Consider the following 17,539-nt stretch of genomic DNA (forward strand, 5'->3'; position numbering starts at 1 on the left):
AAATATTCCCTGGGTACAAACATGTGGAAAGTTCTGTACTGGGCTTGGTGAAGAACACAGAGATGAGAATTGACTCTTCCTTTCTGAAACTTCCTTATGAATGTCCGTGCGCTTTACCATTTCTGTTTGGATTATTCATTCCCTCAACTGAAAATTCTTCTCTTTCTCTTTGTTTTTCCAAACCTAGGCTTATCCCCAGCTCTATTTCTATCAGGTCTTCCAGAATAACTGCTATCAACAAAGCACTGTAGCTTCCTCTTCTAAATAGCACTCTTTTCTGTTTCTCTAATGATATACTTAAACACATGGCACTTTAGGTTGTTCTTTTTTCTGTGTATGCTAATATAATCACCCTAGCTACATTACTAGCTCTTGAAGAATACAGTATAGTCCATCTTTTAAAAAACCCTTCTCTCCATGTCCTTAACAGTGCTGTGCACATAGGAGATAATCACTAAGTTATAATTTGAACATGTGGATAAAACTAAAGATTGGGGGACTCTAAGTAGGGATAGATCCTGTTTGGAAAGACTGAGCTAGTGGAACTGGTGGCTTAGTCTACAGAGTTGTGTTGTGTCTAGCTCTTTACAACCCTATGTACTGTAGCCTGCCAGGCTCCCCTATCCATGGAATTTTCCAGGCAAGAACACTGGAGTAAGTTGCCATTTCCTATTCCAGGGGATCTTTCTGATCCAGGAATCGAACCCATGTCTCTTGCATCTCCTGCATTGGCAGGCAGATTCTTTACCACTGTGCCACCTGAGAAGTCTACAGAGTATCACTTCTGAAGATTATGAAATGAGAGATCATATGTATAAACAAACAATGATAGGCAAGCAGAGTAAAATGAGACAATAAATCTATAAGAAGGAAATATTCAAAGATAAGAATTTCTTAGTTAAAGAAAAAAAGATAGGAAGTCAATAACAGAAAACCAGAGAACTGGGTGGTTATTGGATTTGGAGGATAAGCAAAATTATCAGAATTTGAAAAGAAGGAAAGGATCAATCAAAAAAAAAAAAAGAAAAAGTTTGGTCTCAAATTCAATCCTGACCTTAAGCAGAGATAACTTAAAGAGCACACCAATTGCCCTGAGGCTCTTTAAATTCCATCAGCTTAAAGTGAAGTCATTCAGTTGTTTCTCTTTGTGATGTCATGGACTACCGTCTGTCAGGCTCCTCCATCCAGTGGGATTTGCCAGGCAAGAATACTGGAGTGGGTTGCCATATTCTTCTCTAGGGAATCTTCCCAGCCCAGGGATCAAACCCTGGTCTCCCGCATTGCAGGCAGACTCTTTACCGTGTGAAATAACACGGGAGGCCAAGGAAGCCCGAGGTCCACCGGGCTAAGGTTGGGCTGAATTCTGTAGCCAGGAGATGGGAAATTAAGCGGCTCTTGCTGGCAAGAGAAGAGGATTCTGTAACAGGGAACACTTCAACAGTCAGTCACTACACAGTCCAGACATGGCAGACAGACCTCTATCATCCAGAGTTTATTCTAATATGCTGGTTTATGTGAAGCAGATGCACATACTGCTGAGGAAGCATAGACTCACTTTCCCAATCCCATTGGGAACATATGCTGCTGCTCTTGTCCTGGGTCTCATTTTCATGGTAGATAGCATTAAATCTTTTGCCACCCAGTTGCTATAGCAAGATAGGGGGGCAGGGGTACCTCTGTGTGATTCAGTAATGGCATAGACAAGCATTTCTTCCCCAGAACAGAGGATATTCAGTTAGAAAACTAGATAAGTGTGTGTGTGTGTGTGTGTGTGTGTGTGTGTGTGAATGACGCCTCTTTAAAGAAGGCAGCCTAAAGAAAAATAATCGGCTCTTCGAGCTAAGATCCTCACTAAGGGGATGCTGCGTCTTTGATTGGGCTTTCCAGCTTAAGCAACTCTGAGAAGTAGGTTGAGTTCTCTTTATGGAATATTAGGGGATGGAGTTATACAAGAATCTTGACATTTCCCTCTCTTGTCCCATCAGGACGATCCATCACTTCGAGAGTTCAATGGAAATTGTTTTCTACCAACATTAAAAGTTATTTGGGAGCTTTTAAGACATAGCAAATATATTTCTTTAAGAGAAGTTTATTTGCTTGTTTAAGAGAGCTGCACTTTATATATAGTGCTGATATAAACTGGTGCACAGGATCCTCTAAAACCGTTTATATCCACAGTAAAATACATTTTTGTGATACTCATACCACAGACTTAGTCCAAAGCCGAGGGCTTTTTGATCTCTGCTTATCTCCCAGCCTTTGTGGCTGTTAGTCTTCACCATGTCCTAGGTCTCCCTGGCCACACATCCTGGCCTCAGACCTCAGCCTGCTGGCTCCATATAGACTTCTTTGCCTATTTATTTCTCTAAGATGCCTGGAAACCTCTGGAAGGCCAGACCAGGAAGTCCATAGCAAGGTTCTGGCTAGCACTCCCTTCTCATTTACCTGAATTTTTAAAAATTTTAATATGTATAGTTCCCCATCTTTTATTCCTGGTATACAGTCTAGTACTTAGATACCTTCTTGGACAAAGACATCTCATCTCTGGTATATTTCAATGATAATTTCACTTATATTGAAGATGACGTGGTCCTTATTTTACACTTGTTACATTCTGGCTGACTTAAGGTGAATGATTTCAATTGTATGGTAGTAGGAAAAAGCGTTAAAGAATTGTAAACTAAAAATTACCTAGACAAACTTCTTCAACTACAGATGAGAAAATTCAGGAAAAGAACGTGACTTACTTAGAAGGGAACAAATGGAAGTTGAGTTTCCTAACCCTTTAGGAAATATCTGAAGGAGTGTCTTATGGAGAAATTGTAGGCCTCATCTTGTTGGAATCCAAAAGTAAGACTAGAACCAATGAATAGAAGTTGTAAAAAAGCAAAGACAAATAACAAAGAATTAATAATTAGAACTAGAGTGAGTTCTCAAGAAGTAGTCTGTTTTCTGTCATTAGACTATTAGAGACATTTGAACAGAAGTAAGATGACTACTTGTCAGGGATATAGAAAGGGATTTCTTGGATGGAATTGTCACTCTGATTACATGTCTCTCCTTTATTCCAGTTCTGAGAATCTAAGTGTTGTTATGTGAACAACATAACAAGCCCACCACTATATCTGGTGGGCTTGAACTAATAATGACCCTTACATTCCAAAGTATAAGCAGATGTAGCCTTTAAATCCATCCCTAGATTATATTCTGGTTTGCCTCTGCTGCCTTGGATGAGCCCTGTATCATCAAGTCAATCCTCCTTCTCTGCCAGGTAAAGATCCAGGGAAGAGAAAGGAAATGAGAAAAGCTTCAGAGATTTCCCAAAGTATGGATCAAAGGGTAAGCAGGATTTTTAAGAGAAGACATTCACATTAAGTGGTACATTTTTTAAGGAAAAAGGAAAAGTTGCAGTCTCTGTTATTTGTCTATAAACAGAGAGCTTAGGTTGACAAAAATAAAGCTATCGAGATTTAAAACTTAGAAGCAATCAGAAGTTCACACAAAAAAATGAAGCTTTCAGAGGGTTAAGGCCATTTTGGCTTGGATCCAACTCACAAATTCAGTACAAATCTATAAAACCTTTCTAAGCAAATCTGAGAGCAACTGTTTTCTAAAAGGGGCTATTCTTGGTGCACGTATCCATTTCCATTCAAATCAATGCAAGTTTTTAATACATGGAGGACAGCACATCATTACAGTTCCAATCCAGGGCCCAAAAGCCTGCCTAATGATAATCACTCTCAGAGTTCATCCCTTTTAGAGCTCATATTCCACTATGCTCCACGTCAAAATGAGGTGTGGCCTCCCTCTGCGACTGGGACATGGTAATTAAATTCAAGAATTAAAAGAAGTGTTAGAAGAATGTTTTCTTATCTAAGCTATTTAAAAAAAAAAACAGAAAAAATAAAAGTGTATGAGAGAGAAGAAACAGAATGTAAAGAATACATTAAAAAAAAAAAAATAAAGAGGCAAGCTACCACTATTTTTGCTGGGGGAAGAGAAGGAAAAGAGAAAGGGAGCGTCCACCTGTGAAAGTAACTGGGAAATACTACCAGAGAGATCTTCTCATTAATAGAAAAGATCAAGGGACTCAAAAATTCAATTCAGGAAGTGGAGCAAATACACTCCCAAAGGTACTGGTCTCCTCTTTTATTTCTCTGAAAAAAAAGAAAGAAAAACTAAATGAAAGCTATTGTGGACAGATCACCTTTCTTATAAGAATCACGTTCTGTTTCATGAAGACCGTAATAGCAATCTTGCATTTGGAGGGGACCCTAGAAATAATGGAGGACTTCCCAGGTGGCGCTAGTGGTAGAGAACCGTCCTGCCAATGCAGGAGACATAAGAGACGTGGGTTCGATCCCTGGGTTGGGAAGATCCCTTGGAGGAGGGCATGGCAATTACTCCAGTATTCTTGCCTCTGAGATTCCCATGGACAGAGGCGCCTGGCAGGCTACAGTCCATAGAGTTGCAAAAAGTAGGACACAACTGAGCGACACCTACAGCAACACCGCTAGAGATAACAGAATCCAACATACCTCCTTTAAAAGACAAAGTTAAGCCCAGAGGCATTGGTCACTTATTTGCCTCTATTTAGCAAAGGACTTTAGTCCAAATTTCCCAATAACCAGACCAGAGCCCTTTCTACTATACTTTGCAACCCTGAAATTAGTAGGGTTGGGATAAGAACTGCACTCTTGCCTAAGGAGAACAGGAGTGGGGAAATGCCAAAAGTCCATAAAAAATTAAACATCTGTTTGTCATTCTTAATACATGGTGACAGACTCAATTAATTGAGTCCTTTCTTCCTTACATGCCCTACATAGGAGCTAACAAATTTTGTGAGTTCAATACAAACAAAGCCATCAAATGCTCCAAAGTATAACAAGACCTTAAACACGTTTCCTAAGCCCCCAGCACTATGAGTTTGTAGTTTTATAAATATCATGGTGAACAAGAAATGCTGTCTTGTCATATTCAAGCCAAATAACAGCTGGACTTTAAAAATAAAATTTTGAAGACATTTGCCTTTTATATTTTTAATTTCTGTTTTCTTGGCTTACGGTTTTGTCATTTGATTTTGATGAGTGGTTAATACACATGCACAGCTGCCTCTTTTGGTGACCTTTCCCTGCTGCTTCTATGCTCAAAGCTATGAAGCAGATCTACAAATTGCTTACTAAGTGATATTGGCATTTTCACAACTGGCAGACATTGTCCTGTGAAGCCAGGCTTACTTTAGTCACTTCAGATGCCACACAGGAGAATGGGGTGAAAGCACAGGAAGGGATGTTAGTCACTCGGTCGTGTCTGACTCTGAAATCCCACGGACTGTAGCCCGCTAGGTTCCTCTGCTCTGTCCATTGGGATTCTCCAGGCAAGAATACTGGAGTGGGTAGCCACTTCCTTCTCCAGGGGATCTTCCCAACCCAGGGATCGAACCTGGGTCTCCTGCATTGCAGGCAGATTCTTTACCATCTGAGCTACCAGCGAAGCCCCAGAGGAAGGGGAGAGCCCCTTAAAACTGCCATTATGCATTATTCACAATAGCCAAGACATAGAAAACAATACATTTATACTTTTGAATGTGATAAAAATATTATTCATCCATAAAAAAAGAAAACCCTGCCACTAGCAACAAGATGGATGACCTTGAAGGCACATGCTAAATGATGTCAGACAAGAAAGACAAATGCTATATGATCTCACACATACATGGAATCAAAAGAGGCTAAACTCATAAAAACAGAGAATAGAATGGTGATTTCCAGGGACTGGGAGGAAGGGGATATGGAAAGATATTGTTCAAAGAGTATAAACTTCCAGTTATAAGATGAATAAGCTCTGGGGATCTGATATATGGCAGGGTGACTATAGTTAAAACTACTGCCTATACACTTGAAAATTGCTAAGAGAGTAGGTTTTTAATTTTCTCATCAAATAAAGATAATTTGTGAGGTATAGAGGTGCTAACTAACCTTATTGTGGTAATCATTTCCCAATATATATGTGTTTTCAAATCATCACAGTTTATACCTTAAATTTGTACCAAGGTTATATGTCAGTTATATCTCAATAAAGCTGGAAAAATATCTCAACTGTTCAAAGCCAGATCATGTGTGGACAAAGAAGGGATGGCATCCTGAGCCAGAGCTTAAAACTCACTTGGCAGTGGAGCTTACCTAAGTAGCTTCCACTCTGAACCTCTATGGGGAACAAAGAAGTCTTGATCTTCTTAATACTTTTCTCAGTGATAATTATATCTGCCTTATTATCTATGCATTTCCCTTTTAATCTTCCATCTTCCTTCACTATACTTTAAGTTCTAGGAGGTCAGGAACATATTTCTTTTGCTTCCTTTGGTTTATCCAATGTGTAGTTCAGGGACAGGCACACAGAACAGGCACTCAAGAAATGTTTGTTTGTTTTTAGACCAAGATTGAATGAAAGAGTGAATACATTTTTTAATATTCTTTCACTTCAGTTCCTTCTTACTAGCGAAGTGGAGAAAGTATTATGTGTACCTGTTATCTACTCTGACTTTAATATGAGCTGAAACTCCAGCAGGCTTTGCAATCAGCTTGCGCTTGAACAGATGCCAGGAAATATCCTGAAGTCAGCAGAAGGCTGCTACCCATCCCAGCAGTCCTCACAAAGGCGCTCCACTTCTGTCGGTATTAGAGCAGGTAACTTGACTCCATTCATGAACTCACAGTCCCCCAAAAGCACACGAGGTCTCAATGGCAACTCTGGGCAAGCTTCTGAAGGGAGGTTTTCACACGCTCCTTAAGCTCCTGGGCCACTACAGGCCTTCTACTATTACACTCATCAGGCAGTGCTGTTATGTGTGACAGAGTAACACGAGAGCGGGCGCATGGCATGACTTGCTATATTTAGGGGAGAGGAAATGGGCCATACTGAGAAAGGTCACAAGGAGTTTGTTCAGAAAAATGAAGGCACCACTTATGCATCTGTATATACAAGGGGTGCAGGAGAGCACAGTACTTTAACAGCTTGGGTTCTGGAGTCAGTTTGCCTAGGATCAACTCTCACCTCTGCCCTTACTATCTATATGACCTGTGGCAAGTTACTTAACTATTCTCAGCCTCAATTTTCTCATCTGTAAAATGGGGAAAAAAACCTTCTTTACATAGTTGTATATGATTTACATGAGAAAATATGGGTTAAAAGCTTAGCACGTTCTCTGGAATATAAATGCTTAATAAATGTTTGTTTAAAAAAAGCATAGTAATTAGGAAATTAGCTTGAATCCAAACAATCTGTGTTTGAATTGAATGGAAGTTCCAAAGAAGCTTCTACATAATATGTTTCTCTACAGTTAAGCCTTTTATTTTTTCTTTTCATAATCGTTAATAACTCTGACTATGATTTTTAACTTACCAAGCATATGATATCATCAATTAGATTACTAACATTACTGAAAGGCAAATGACTTTATACCTATTGTACAGTTAAGAAGGGACACCAGGTATGCCACAGTCCATGTCATCATAAAGATTCGGACACAGCCGAGCAACTAAACAACACAGTTAAGACACTAAGTGAAGAAAGATGAATGACATTAAGAAAACTCAGAACAAGGATAAGGTGGTAGAATTCTCTAACTCCTAGTCTACCAAAAAAAAAAAAAAGAACAGACTGAATACTCCAAAGTGATGAAAAGTATTATTTCATTGTGTCTAGTCAAAAATGAGGTACTCTACAGCATCATCTTCCAACAAAATTGAGATGGGCCACATCTGAATAACTGACTCCCTAAACCACCGAACCTTAGTCCTCACCGGGAGGGGGGGAACCCTGTATCTTTAAGTGCCTATAAAAATTTCAGTGTCACTCTGCTCTCAGTACACATTTTTCATGAAAGACAGTGAGCGATTTCTGCTTTTGAGTCCTCCTTATTCCTCCTCTTCTGCTCCCCCTCCTCCTCCTCTTCCTTTCTCTTTCCTTCCTTCCCTGTTCTCACACATGCACAAACCAATCAGAGTTTAACACCCTGTCTCCAGGACTTCCATTAAATATTAGTCTCTTCTATATGGAGAAGGCAATGGCACCCTACTCCAATACTCTTGGGTGGAAAATCCCATGGATGGAGGAGCCTGGTAAGCTGCAGTCCATGGGGTCGCTGAGGGTCGGACACGACTGAGCGACTTCACTTTGACTTTTCACTTTCATGCATTGGAGAAGGAAATGGCAACCCACTCCAGTGTTCTTGCCTGGAGAATCCCAGGGATGGGGGAGCCTGGTGGGCTGCTGTCTATGGGGTCACACAGAGTCAGACACGACTGAAGTGACTTAGCATTGGTATGAAGAACCTGCCATCTGAAAACTCTCTGGAGTGCTTCCTAATGTCTGATACTATCCATCCCTTAGTGCTCATGCCAGGGATTTCTGAACTGCCTAGGATGGCTCCAACCATCACTAAAAGCCATGCCTAGTTCAGATGCTGCTATGAAAAGTCTTTATACATTTTCAAGGGATTAGGGTCCTGGAAGAAATCATACCAGTAAAAGGGATAACAGTAAGATTCTTCCCCTCAAGCTAAAGGACTTTAGCTGGGACCCGAGATGGGTGAAGTATTGTGTTACTCTGAAGAGAACAAATTAATCTTCTCTGACTGGTGGGAGGGATTCTGCCAAAGGCACAGCTAAAGGGAAAACCAGCCCCTACTCTGTGATGACACAGTAAATAACAAGGCAACATTACTACTGAAGTGCTGACCTAACTCATAAATTGTACCCAGCCTCTGGGGAGCAATTTCTGCTGATTCGCTGCTTGTGCATTTAAAACAAACAAACAAAAAGGAAAGAGGAGTGGACAGGCATTGATACTGCTGGGGATAAACACGTTGAGAGTAAAGCTGGTCTTTACCATCCAGATTGTCAAAAGACTTTGTGAAGGTTAGAATCCAGACACAGGCTGGGCCTTGCCCCAGCAATTATTAATTTTACACCAGATCTGCTTCATACTATCATTTAGTTTCCAGAAGGGTTTGATTGCACCTGGGAATCATTTGTATGGGGGTTAAAAAAAAAATCCTTCTTTGTAAGTTTGTCCCTAAAAAAAATAAATAAATAAGGAAGTCTTGAGGTGGTTGAAACAGAATTTTGTTGTTCAATGGAATGTAGAAAGTTCTTTTTGCTCTGTGTTCAGTAACAGGATCTACATGAATTTCAAATTCCTCAACTGTAACACACAATGAAGACTAACATTTCTTCTGTTTTGCCAAGAAAATTGATCTGGTTACTTCCAAGAAAGACCATAAAGATCCTATATCTAACTCGGGCGCACCTCTAGAGACACACAGAGCAGCAGAAAAGAGCTACAGAAAAGCCACTCACCCTCTGCATCTTCTGGCCGGGTAAGATCGATGACACCTGGGCCCAGCTTTCCATCTTCACTTGACTTTCCTGTTAACTGGGGCCCCAAATTTTCAAAGCGTGTTCTTTCCTAGAGGAAAGAATAACCAGAGACTTATTCTAGCTTCCAAAGCAGCCACTTTTTCCTTCCAATGTCTATCTTGCTTAATGGATGAAACTTGAATTTACAAACATCATTTCTGACCAACTGGAACTCAGAAAACCTTTCAGGAAGTGCTGACAGCACCTAAACCATAGTAGCTCTAAGGAAAGGACATCTGTGGCAGGAAACCTGCCAGGGCTGCACTGCACATCTTCTCTTGGTTGGATTTGTTCCAGTAATCTAAAAGGAATGCAACTGAAAGGTGTGAGCCAAAAGCACAAAATTTGAAAGAGCAGTTTCCATTAGAATATATACTGTTATTCAATGGGGAGGGGAAATTTCCCATTTAGAGATCAGAGTTTGCATTGGTACTCCTGGAAAAATACAAATCAGAATTTTAGGCAAGAAGATTTCAAAAACAAATATTTCAAAGCAGGCAGACTAGATGACGGCGCTGATACTGTATTTTGTTTAGGAGTTTGAACTGTAACTTCCTGGTAAGTGAGAAGCAGGACACCACTCTCCGCCAGCCCTTGAGTCAGGAAAGTTAAACACTTCTGCCATTACACTAGGAAAACCCAAAGGTGTTCTACTTGTTAACCTGTCCTTCTAGGAGCAGTAGACTGAAGCATCACAATGAGCTCTCCTTCTGTCGCTCTCTGGATCAGTAGCAGAGAGCTCATTGACCAGCATTAACATGGTGTTCTTGTCTGCAGAAAAACAGCACGTGTCTCCTTCTCTCCTCCTTGTTTCTCTCCAGACTCAAACTTGGCTTTGTGTTGTGCTTATGAATGAATGAAACCTTGTTGTTCATTACTATGAAACAATATTAAATGTCATGTCAGCTTGAATTTACAGACATGAAATAGCAGCTTCCAGCTCCGGGAATGGTTCCTGCATGTTATACTTAATGCATTATGCAGCAGTAGAGTGCTGATTGCTGTTCAGTCTATTGTTCAATGACCTAGTTCTGTACTGAGCATGTTCGGCATTAGATGGAAACACTCTGAGTGTTCTCTTCTGTAAGATGTTTAGAAACTTGGAAATATTCTTAAAGAGCAAACATACAATTACTTGATAGAGGCTGTGTCTCATTTGTACAGCCTCACTACATTTGTGCTCTCTAATATGATTATTTTTGAATATCATTATATTTCTATAATTAATTCCCATCAGTCAAATTGTGCAGGAAGTCTTCCAGTTCCCCTTCATCATGTAATGTTGAAATCTGTGTTGGAAGAAAATACAGTATAAACCTTGCTTTAATCTAGCACCATTTCTATGAAAGATGGCAACAAAATTATAATCATGAATTTCCCCAGCTGGGTAATACTAACTAGTTAACAAAAGTGGTATGTGGGGAAACCTCTGAAACATGACACTTATTTAAAAAAAAAGTGAAAATAAAAAGCAAATTAAGTATGGTTCCCCAATATCTTCTTATGCGACAACACTGCTGCACAAGAACAAATTATCCAGATGCAGGCCACAACAAAACGCAACCACAAGCCGTATGGGAGTTGCGCACACTGTTGCCGGGAGGACAGCTGCTTTTAATCAGCCAATTTGGATTACTGAGTAGCACTTTTGGTTGTTATGATGTGAAGCAAAAGAAAGTGAAGATGAGGAGTACCAGGGACAGCAAAATATTCAACCTTTGTTTTATCACATTGTTTCGCATCTCAAATATTTGCATGTGAATGCTTTCCCTATGCTAAATGCAAAGGGAGTTTTGATGTGACACCTGCAATCTTCTTGGAAGAACAACCTTTAGCGTATTTTCATGGGGGGAAAAGCAACTTTCTCTGAAAATCAACAGACCATGCTATCTATCAATATGCATATTTCAAGTACCTTCCTAGTCATTCATTCTCTTTGATTTTACCGGAAAATATTCTCAGTAAAAAAAAAAATAAAATCATAAAGTTCCTGAAAGAATATCAATATTTTGACAAGGAAGGAGAAGAGGGAAAATTACATGCCATGGTTTGTAAAATCCTAAGACAACAAAGCTTACATGATGATAATATCTTTTCTTTTATAAAAAATGAAGTGCTCTCACAATTCAGTAGTATCAGCTTGTTTTTAATCATAACAAAAAACATTCAGAACATTCAACAACACATTCTCAGTGTCTTTGAAGTCATACATTTCTCTGACTTCATTGAAAAAATAATCTATGGCAAAGATAGTTTCCTTATAAAATATCAATATTTTGACAGAATAGAAGTCAAGGAAGAATATCCCATGAAACGCTTGTTAAATAGGCAGAAAATAAATCAATGATAAAAATTGTTTTGGGCAGTGGGCTGCATTTTATATTTGGTAATATTAAGCATTTGTGTTTGAGATTAAAGAAGGACCCTGCAAAGCCATGCCCTTTCATATAAATTTCAACCTAGTCTCCCAGAAGATTTCCTTCTTTTCTTCAAAGAATAGCTCAGAATATTTATTTGCCAGCCACATAACCATAAGATAAGAGGGTCTGATGTCTACAAGTTAGCTCAGGGCAGCTGAGCTAAGCAAAGATTTTACCAGTGAGGTTGAACACGAGCCTAGTAAATACAGGATGTGGACATGGGCATAGAGAGAAGTTTAAAGATTCTTTAGTTCCAAGAGGCCCTCAACTTCTGGCCATTAAGAGCCAATGGGTATGTCCCCATTCGGAAAGGCAGACGATGGGTGGCAAGCTCTTAACTGTAAGTTTTCCGTGCACTTGAACAAGTTTTCACGAGGTATATAGTTCCCAAGTAGATATTTTGGAGATATAAACAAAACACCTCAATGCTAATTTTAATCTCAACCCCCCAGGCAGGAAAAATCCCCAGTCTTCATGATGACAGTGAAACGCGCATTTTACATGCAGCGATATGATCAGACACTTACTTATGCATTGTCAGTCACAAACATGCAAGCAACATAAAAGTTATTGAAAAAAATTAAAGTCAGCTCTGCTGTGTTGTAGGACTGTTGGCTCTCTAAGTGCTTTGAAATTATGATGTATGAGGTAGATGTTGCATATTAAATAAAGATATTTAAATGATAAAGCCCCCTTTAGTGAGAGCTGATGAATGTTAAATGTTACAAGCCACAAGACGGTAGCATCCATCATCTTCACATATTATCGGAGTCAATGACGGGGCAGCCTCACTGATGACAGATAGACTGCTGCATTATTATCCCTTATTTCTAGAGTCACTGAACAAACCATTCAACTCCTCAGGCATTATTTTTAACTTTGCATTAAATTAGCAACTTTTCCCTTCCTGCCGCAGCAAGATTGATCAATTCTGTCTTTGCATCGGTGGAGAGGGAGAATGAATTTGGGGTAGCTAAAAAATAAGAGGTTTGTTTTCATCTAGGGAAAAAAAAAATCAACTTCCTCTTACTGGCAACAAATGTAAAATTGTGATATGGGGAAAGAACAGCAATGAAACAGTAAGCACACAATAATGGCTTTTCTTTGCACTTAGATAAAAGCTGAATTTTTGATGTGCACAGTATATTTTAATAAAATTTTATATACTATGTTTTATACACTTATTGGCTATTCCATAATAATGTGTGTGCTAACAGTAAAATTGCTCTTAAATTTATGTGTGTTATTTATACGTTCCCACGTAACAATGCTTTTTGTTGTAAAAAATATTCTGTTTATTAATGTAACTTTACAACCACTGCATCCAAGATCCGTGGTAAATTAATGACATTTTTATTATTTTATAGTGTCATTAAATTTTTACTGATCACTCCATCAAACAGAGGCAGTAAAGGCCATAATGTAAACTGGGACACTTAGATCAGGCAGCAGGAAGACATTCCATATAGTCTGAAGAAAACTGCTGGCAATAAATGATATTTATACCATCTTTAAGCATGTGAGAATACTTGGATAAGTTTGGCAAAACTGTTTCAGTAGTAGAGTGGATTGTATACTTAAATAACAGTTTGCTTGCCAGCGAGACAGGCCTTTTTCAAACCATATGCGAGATGACTGATTTCAGCCATCTCCTGAAAAACAACACACGAAAGGTAGCAATGTGCTGGGCACCCTCCCCCTGGATTTCCGAGACTGACCACCCTGTACCACACCTCAGACGATTTCAACATGGTCCTCCTTTCCACAAACCGAAGTGTAAAGCTGCACATGCTGAGAGAGGCTTTTTGTTTGTTGCCTTACAAATAATATTTCATTTGACAAGCAGACATGGCTGGACAATGATGTGATACATTTTATTCCAATGGTTGAAATGAGAGGCACTTTACTAAGCTGCATTCAGAGCTCTTTTACAAAGAATATCTGAATACGAGCTCATCCATAACAGGCACAGAACATGCACCTAAGAGGCCATTACTTAACATTGCAGTTAAAATGGGTAAAAAATAATATCATGTTACTTTCACATGTAAGTTACATTATAATTAGTATACTTTACACTAGCCCTCAGATGTTCTGTTCATATAATATTTGCATATATTTTTTATACAAATATTTTATTATAATGCATGCACATTATATATATATTATACTTTTGTATTTAGAAGACTGCAAGCAGAAAATTCTATGCTCATGTACTCACAAATTTAGAAACACCTACCTCTTACATAGGGATTTTGGTATGAATATTTTTTAAGTTAATAAGAATTTTGCTGACATATCTTAAAATAAATATTTAAATACTAAAGAATCTTTAAAACCATTCAAATCTGTGATAATAAGGACTTTAGCAGAGAAAATTAATACTACAGTGCTACTAGCCATCTTTCTGTGTATTCCTTAAGCAGTTTTCTAAGAGAAGTAACAAATACATGCATTATAAATAGAAATTCTCTAAGGCCTGATGCTGTGAAAGTGCAGTCAATATGCCAGTAAATTTGGAAAACTCAGCAATGGCCACTGTTTTCATTCCAATCCCAAAGAAAGTCAATGCCAAAGAATGCTCAAACTACTGCACAATTGCACTCGTCTCACACACTAGCAAAGTAATGGTCGAAATTCTCCAAGCCAGGCTTCAACAGTATGTGAACTGTGAACTTCCAGATGTTCAAGCTGTATTTAGAAAAGGCAGAAGAACCAGAGATCAAATTGCCAAAATCCGTTAGATTATCAAAAAAGCAAGAGAGTTCCAGAAAAACATCTATTCTGCTTTATTGACTATGCCAAAGTCTTTGACTGTGTGGATCACAACAAACTGTGGAAAATTCTTAAAGAGATGGGTATACCAGGCAACCAGACCTGCCTCCTGAGAAATCTGTATGCAGGTCAAGAAGCAACAGTTAGAACTGGACATGGAACAACAGACTGGTTCCAAATAGGAAAAGGAGTACATCAAGGCTGTTTATTGTTCTGCTTATTTAACTTATATGAAGAGTACATCATGAGAAATGCTGAGTGGGATGAAGCACAAGCTGGAATCAAGATTGCTCAGAGAAATATCAATAACCTCAGATATGCAGATGACACCACCCTTATGACAGAAAGCGAAGAACTAAAGAGCCTCTTGAAGAAAGTGAAAGAGAGTGAAAAAGTTGGCATAAAACTCAACATTCAGAAAACTAAGATCATGGCATCCAGTCCCATTAGTTCATGGCAAATAGATGAGGAAACAATGGAAATAGTGAGAGACTTTATTTGGGGGGACTCCAAAATCACTGCAGATGGTGACTTCAGACATGAAATGAAAAGACACTTACTCCTTGGAAGAAAAGTATGACCAGCCTAGATAGCATATTAAAAAGCAGAGACATTACTTTGCCAACAAAGGTCCATCTAGTCAAAACTATGCTTTTTCCAGTAGTCATGTATGGATGTGAGAGTTGGGCCATAAAGAAAGCTGAGCACCAAAGAATTGATGCTTTTGAAGTGCAGTGTTGCAGAAGACTCTTGAGAGTCCCTTGGACTGCAAGGAGATCCAATCAGTCCATCCTAAAGGAAATCAATTGAATATTCATTGGAAGGACTGATGCTAAAGCTGAAACTCCAATACTTTGGCCACCTGATGAGAAGAACTGACTCATTTGAAAAGACCCTGATGCTGGGAAAGATTGAAGGCAGGGGGAGAAGGGGACAACAGAGGATGAGATGGTTGGATGGCATCACTGACTCTATGGACATGAGTTTGAACAAGCTCCGGGAGTTGGTGATGGACAGGGAAACCTGGTGTGCTGCAGTCCATGGGGTCGCAAAGAGTCAGACACAACTAAGCGACTGAACCGAACTAAACTGAAGGCCACCACAATATTCTGAGATATTATCTATCCTTAAAGTTTCCACTATGTATAAGTTGCTGAGTACTAGCCCCGCTAAAAGGGTTTGCCCATTCATCCGAGCTCCAAGCTTTGGTGTCTTTCCAATCCTGGAAAACTCTTTTTCAAAAGTAAAGACTTCCTTGCGAGAGTTTTCCCCTCACATGACTCCCCTTCCCATCCTCTGTTTATATTAATACAAACTGGTCGGTACTATTTGTCTCACTGCTTTCCTTGCCCCTCTCTGCCTGGTTAATCTTCCAGGCTTGCTGATTCTCCTGCAGAGCCTCTTGCACTGATCCCTCAGTCTGTAAAGCCCAAGTTCTTCATAAACTCTGTAACCTCTCTGATCTGTCTATACTCTGATACACAAAAATCCCTAGCCTTCCCTGTATAATTAGCCCCTAGTTACATGTTATATTAAAGAATTGAGCTTTGGATCATGTGCACCTCCAACTCTTCCACAACAGCATCAAAAGATTTTTCAAGCCAGGGACTGTCTTGCACCTTTTCGATACATCTTACATAACATTTAGTGTTAGTGTCCGTAAACATTTGCATGTTTTTGCAAGCCCACAGAATTGATTAATCCACATACATCAAAAAACACCTTGTACAAGTGTGTTCAAACAGAATCAGATCAGATCAGATCAGTCGCTCAGTCGTGTCCGACTCCCTGCGACCCCATGAATCGCAGCACACCAGGCCTCCCTGTCCATCACCAACTCCCGGAGTTCACTGAGACTCACGTCCATCGAGTCAGTGATGCCATCCAGCCATCTCATCCTCTGTGGTCCCCTTCTCCTCCTGCCCCCAATCCCTCCCAGCATCAGAGTCTTTTCCAATGAGTCAACTCTTCACGTGAGGTCGCCAAAGTATTGGAGTGTCAGCTTTAGCATCATTCCTTCCAAAGAAATCCCAGGACTGATCTCCCTTCAGAATGGACTGGTTGGATCTCCTTGCAGTCCAAGGGACTCTCAACAGTCTTCTCCAACACCACATTTCAAAAGCATCAATTCTTCGGCGCTCAGCCTTCTTCACAGTCCAACTCTCACATCCATACATGACCACAGGAAAAACCATAGCCTTGACTAGACGAACCTTTGTTGGCAAAGTAATGTCTCTGCTTTTGAATATGCTATCTAGGTTGGTCATAACTTTCCTTTCAAAGAGTAAGCGTCTTTTAATTTCATGGCTGCAATCACCATCTGTAGTGATTTTGGAGCCCAGATAAATAAAGTCTGACACTGTTTCCACTGTTTCCCCATCTATTTCCCATGAAGTGGTGGGACCGGATGCCATGATCTTCGTTTTCTGAATGTTGAGCTTTAAGCCAACTTTTTCACTCTCCTCTTTCACTTTCATCAAGAGTCTTTTGAGTTCCTCTTCACTTTCTGCCATAAGGGTGGTGTCATCTGCATATCTGAGGTTATTGATATTTCTCCCGGCAATCTTAATTCCAGCTTGTGCTTCTTCCAGCCCAGCGTTTCTCATGATGTATTCTGCATAGAAGTTAAATAAACAGGGTGACAATATACAGCCTTGACGAACTCCTTTTTCTATTTGGAACCAGTCTGTTGTTCCATGTCCAGTTCTAACTGTTGCTTCCTGACCTGCATACAAATTTCTCAAAAGGCAGATCAGGTGGTCTGGTATTCCCATCTCTTTCAGAATTTTCCACAGTTTATTGTGATCCACACAGTCAAAGGCTTTGGCATAGTCAATAAAGCAGAAATAGATGTTTTTCTGGAACTCTCTTGCTTTTTCCATGATCCAGCGGATGTTGGCAATTTGATCTCTGGTTCCTCTGCCT

The 17,539-nt window shown here is 39.6% G+C and overlaps 1 protein-coding gene across 32 annotated transcripts in view; it reads right to left on the reverse strand.

The window, feature by feature from the left end:
* The window catches only part of SOX6 (SRY-box transcription factor 6), a 719,303-nt gene that overhangs the window by 40,320 nt on the left and 661,444 nt on the right, over positions 1–17,539 (reverse strand). For all 32 annotated transcript variants that reach the window (XM_070384013.1, XM_070383997.1, XM_070384007.1 and 29 more), the window contains one exon: positions 9,360–9,468. In XM_070384013.1, coding sequence (XP_070240114.1) covers positions 9,360–9,468 — 109 coding nt within the window. The remainder of the gene's footprint in view (positions 1–9,359; positions 9,469–17,539) is intronic.

Source organism: Bos mutus, chromosome 15 (assembly GCF_027580195.1).
Source record: "Bos mutus isolate GX-2022 chromosome 15, NWIPB_WYAK_1.1, whole genome shotgun sequence".
Lineage (NCBI taxonomy): Eukaryota > Metazoa > Chordata > Mammalia > Artiodactyla > Bovidae > Bos > Bos mutus.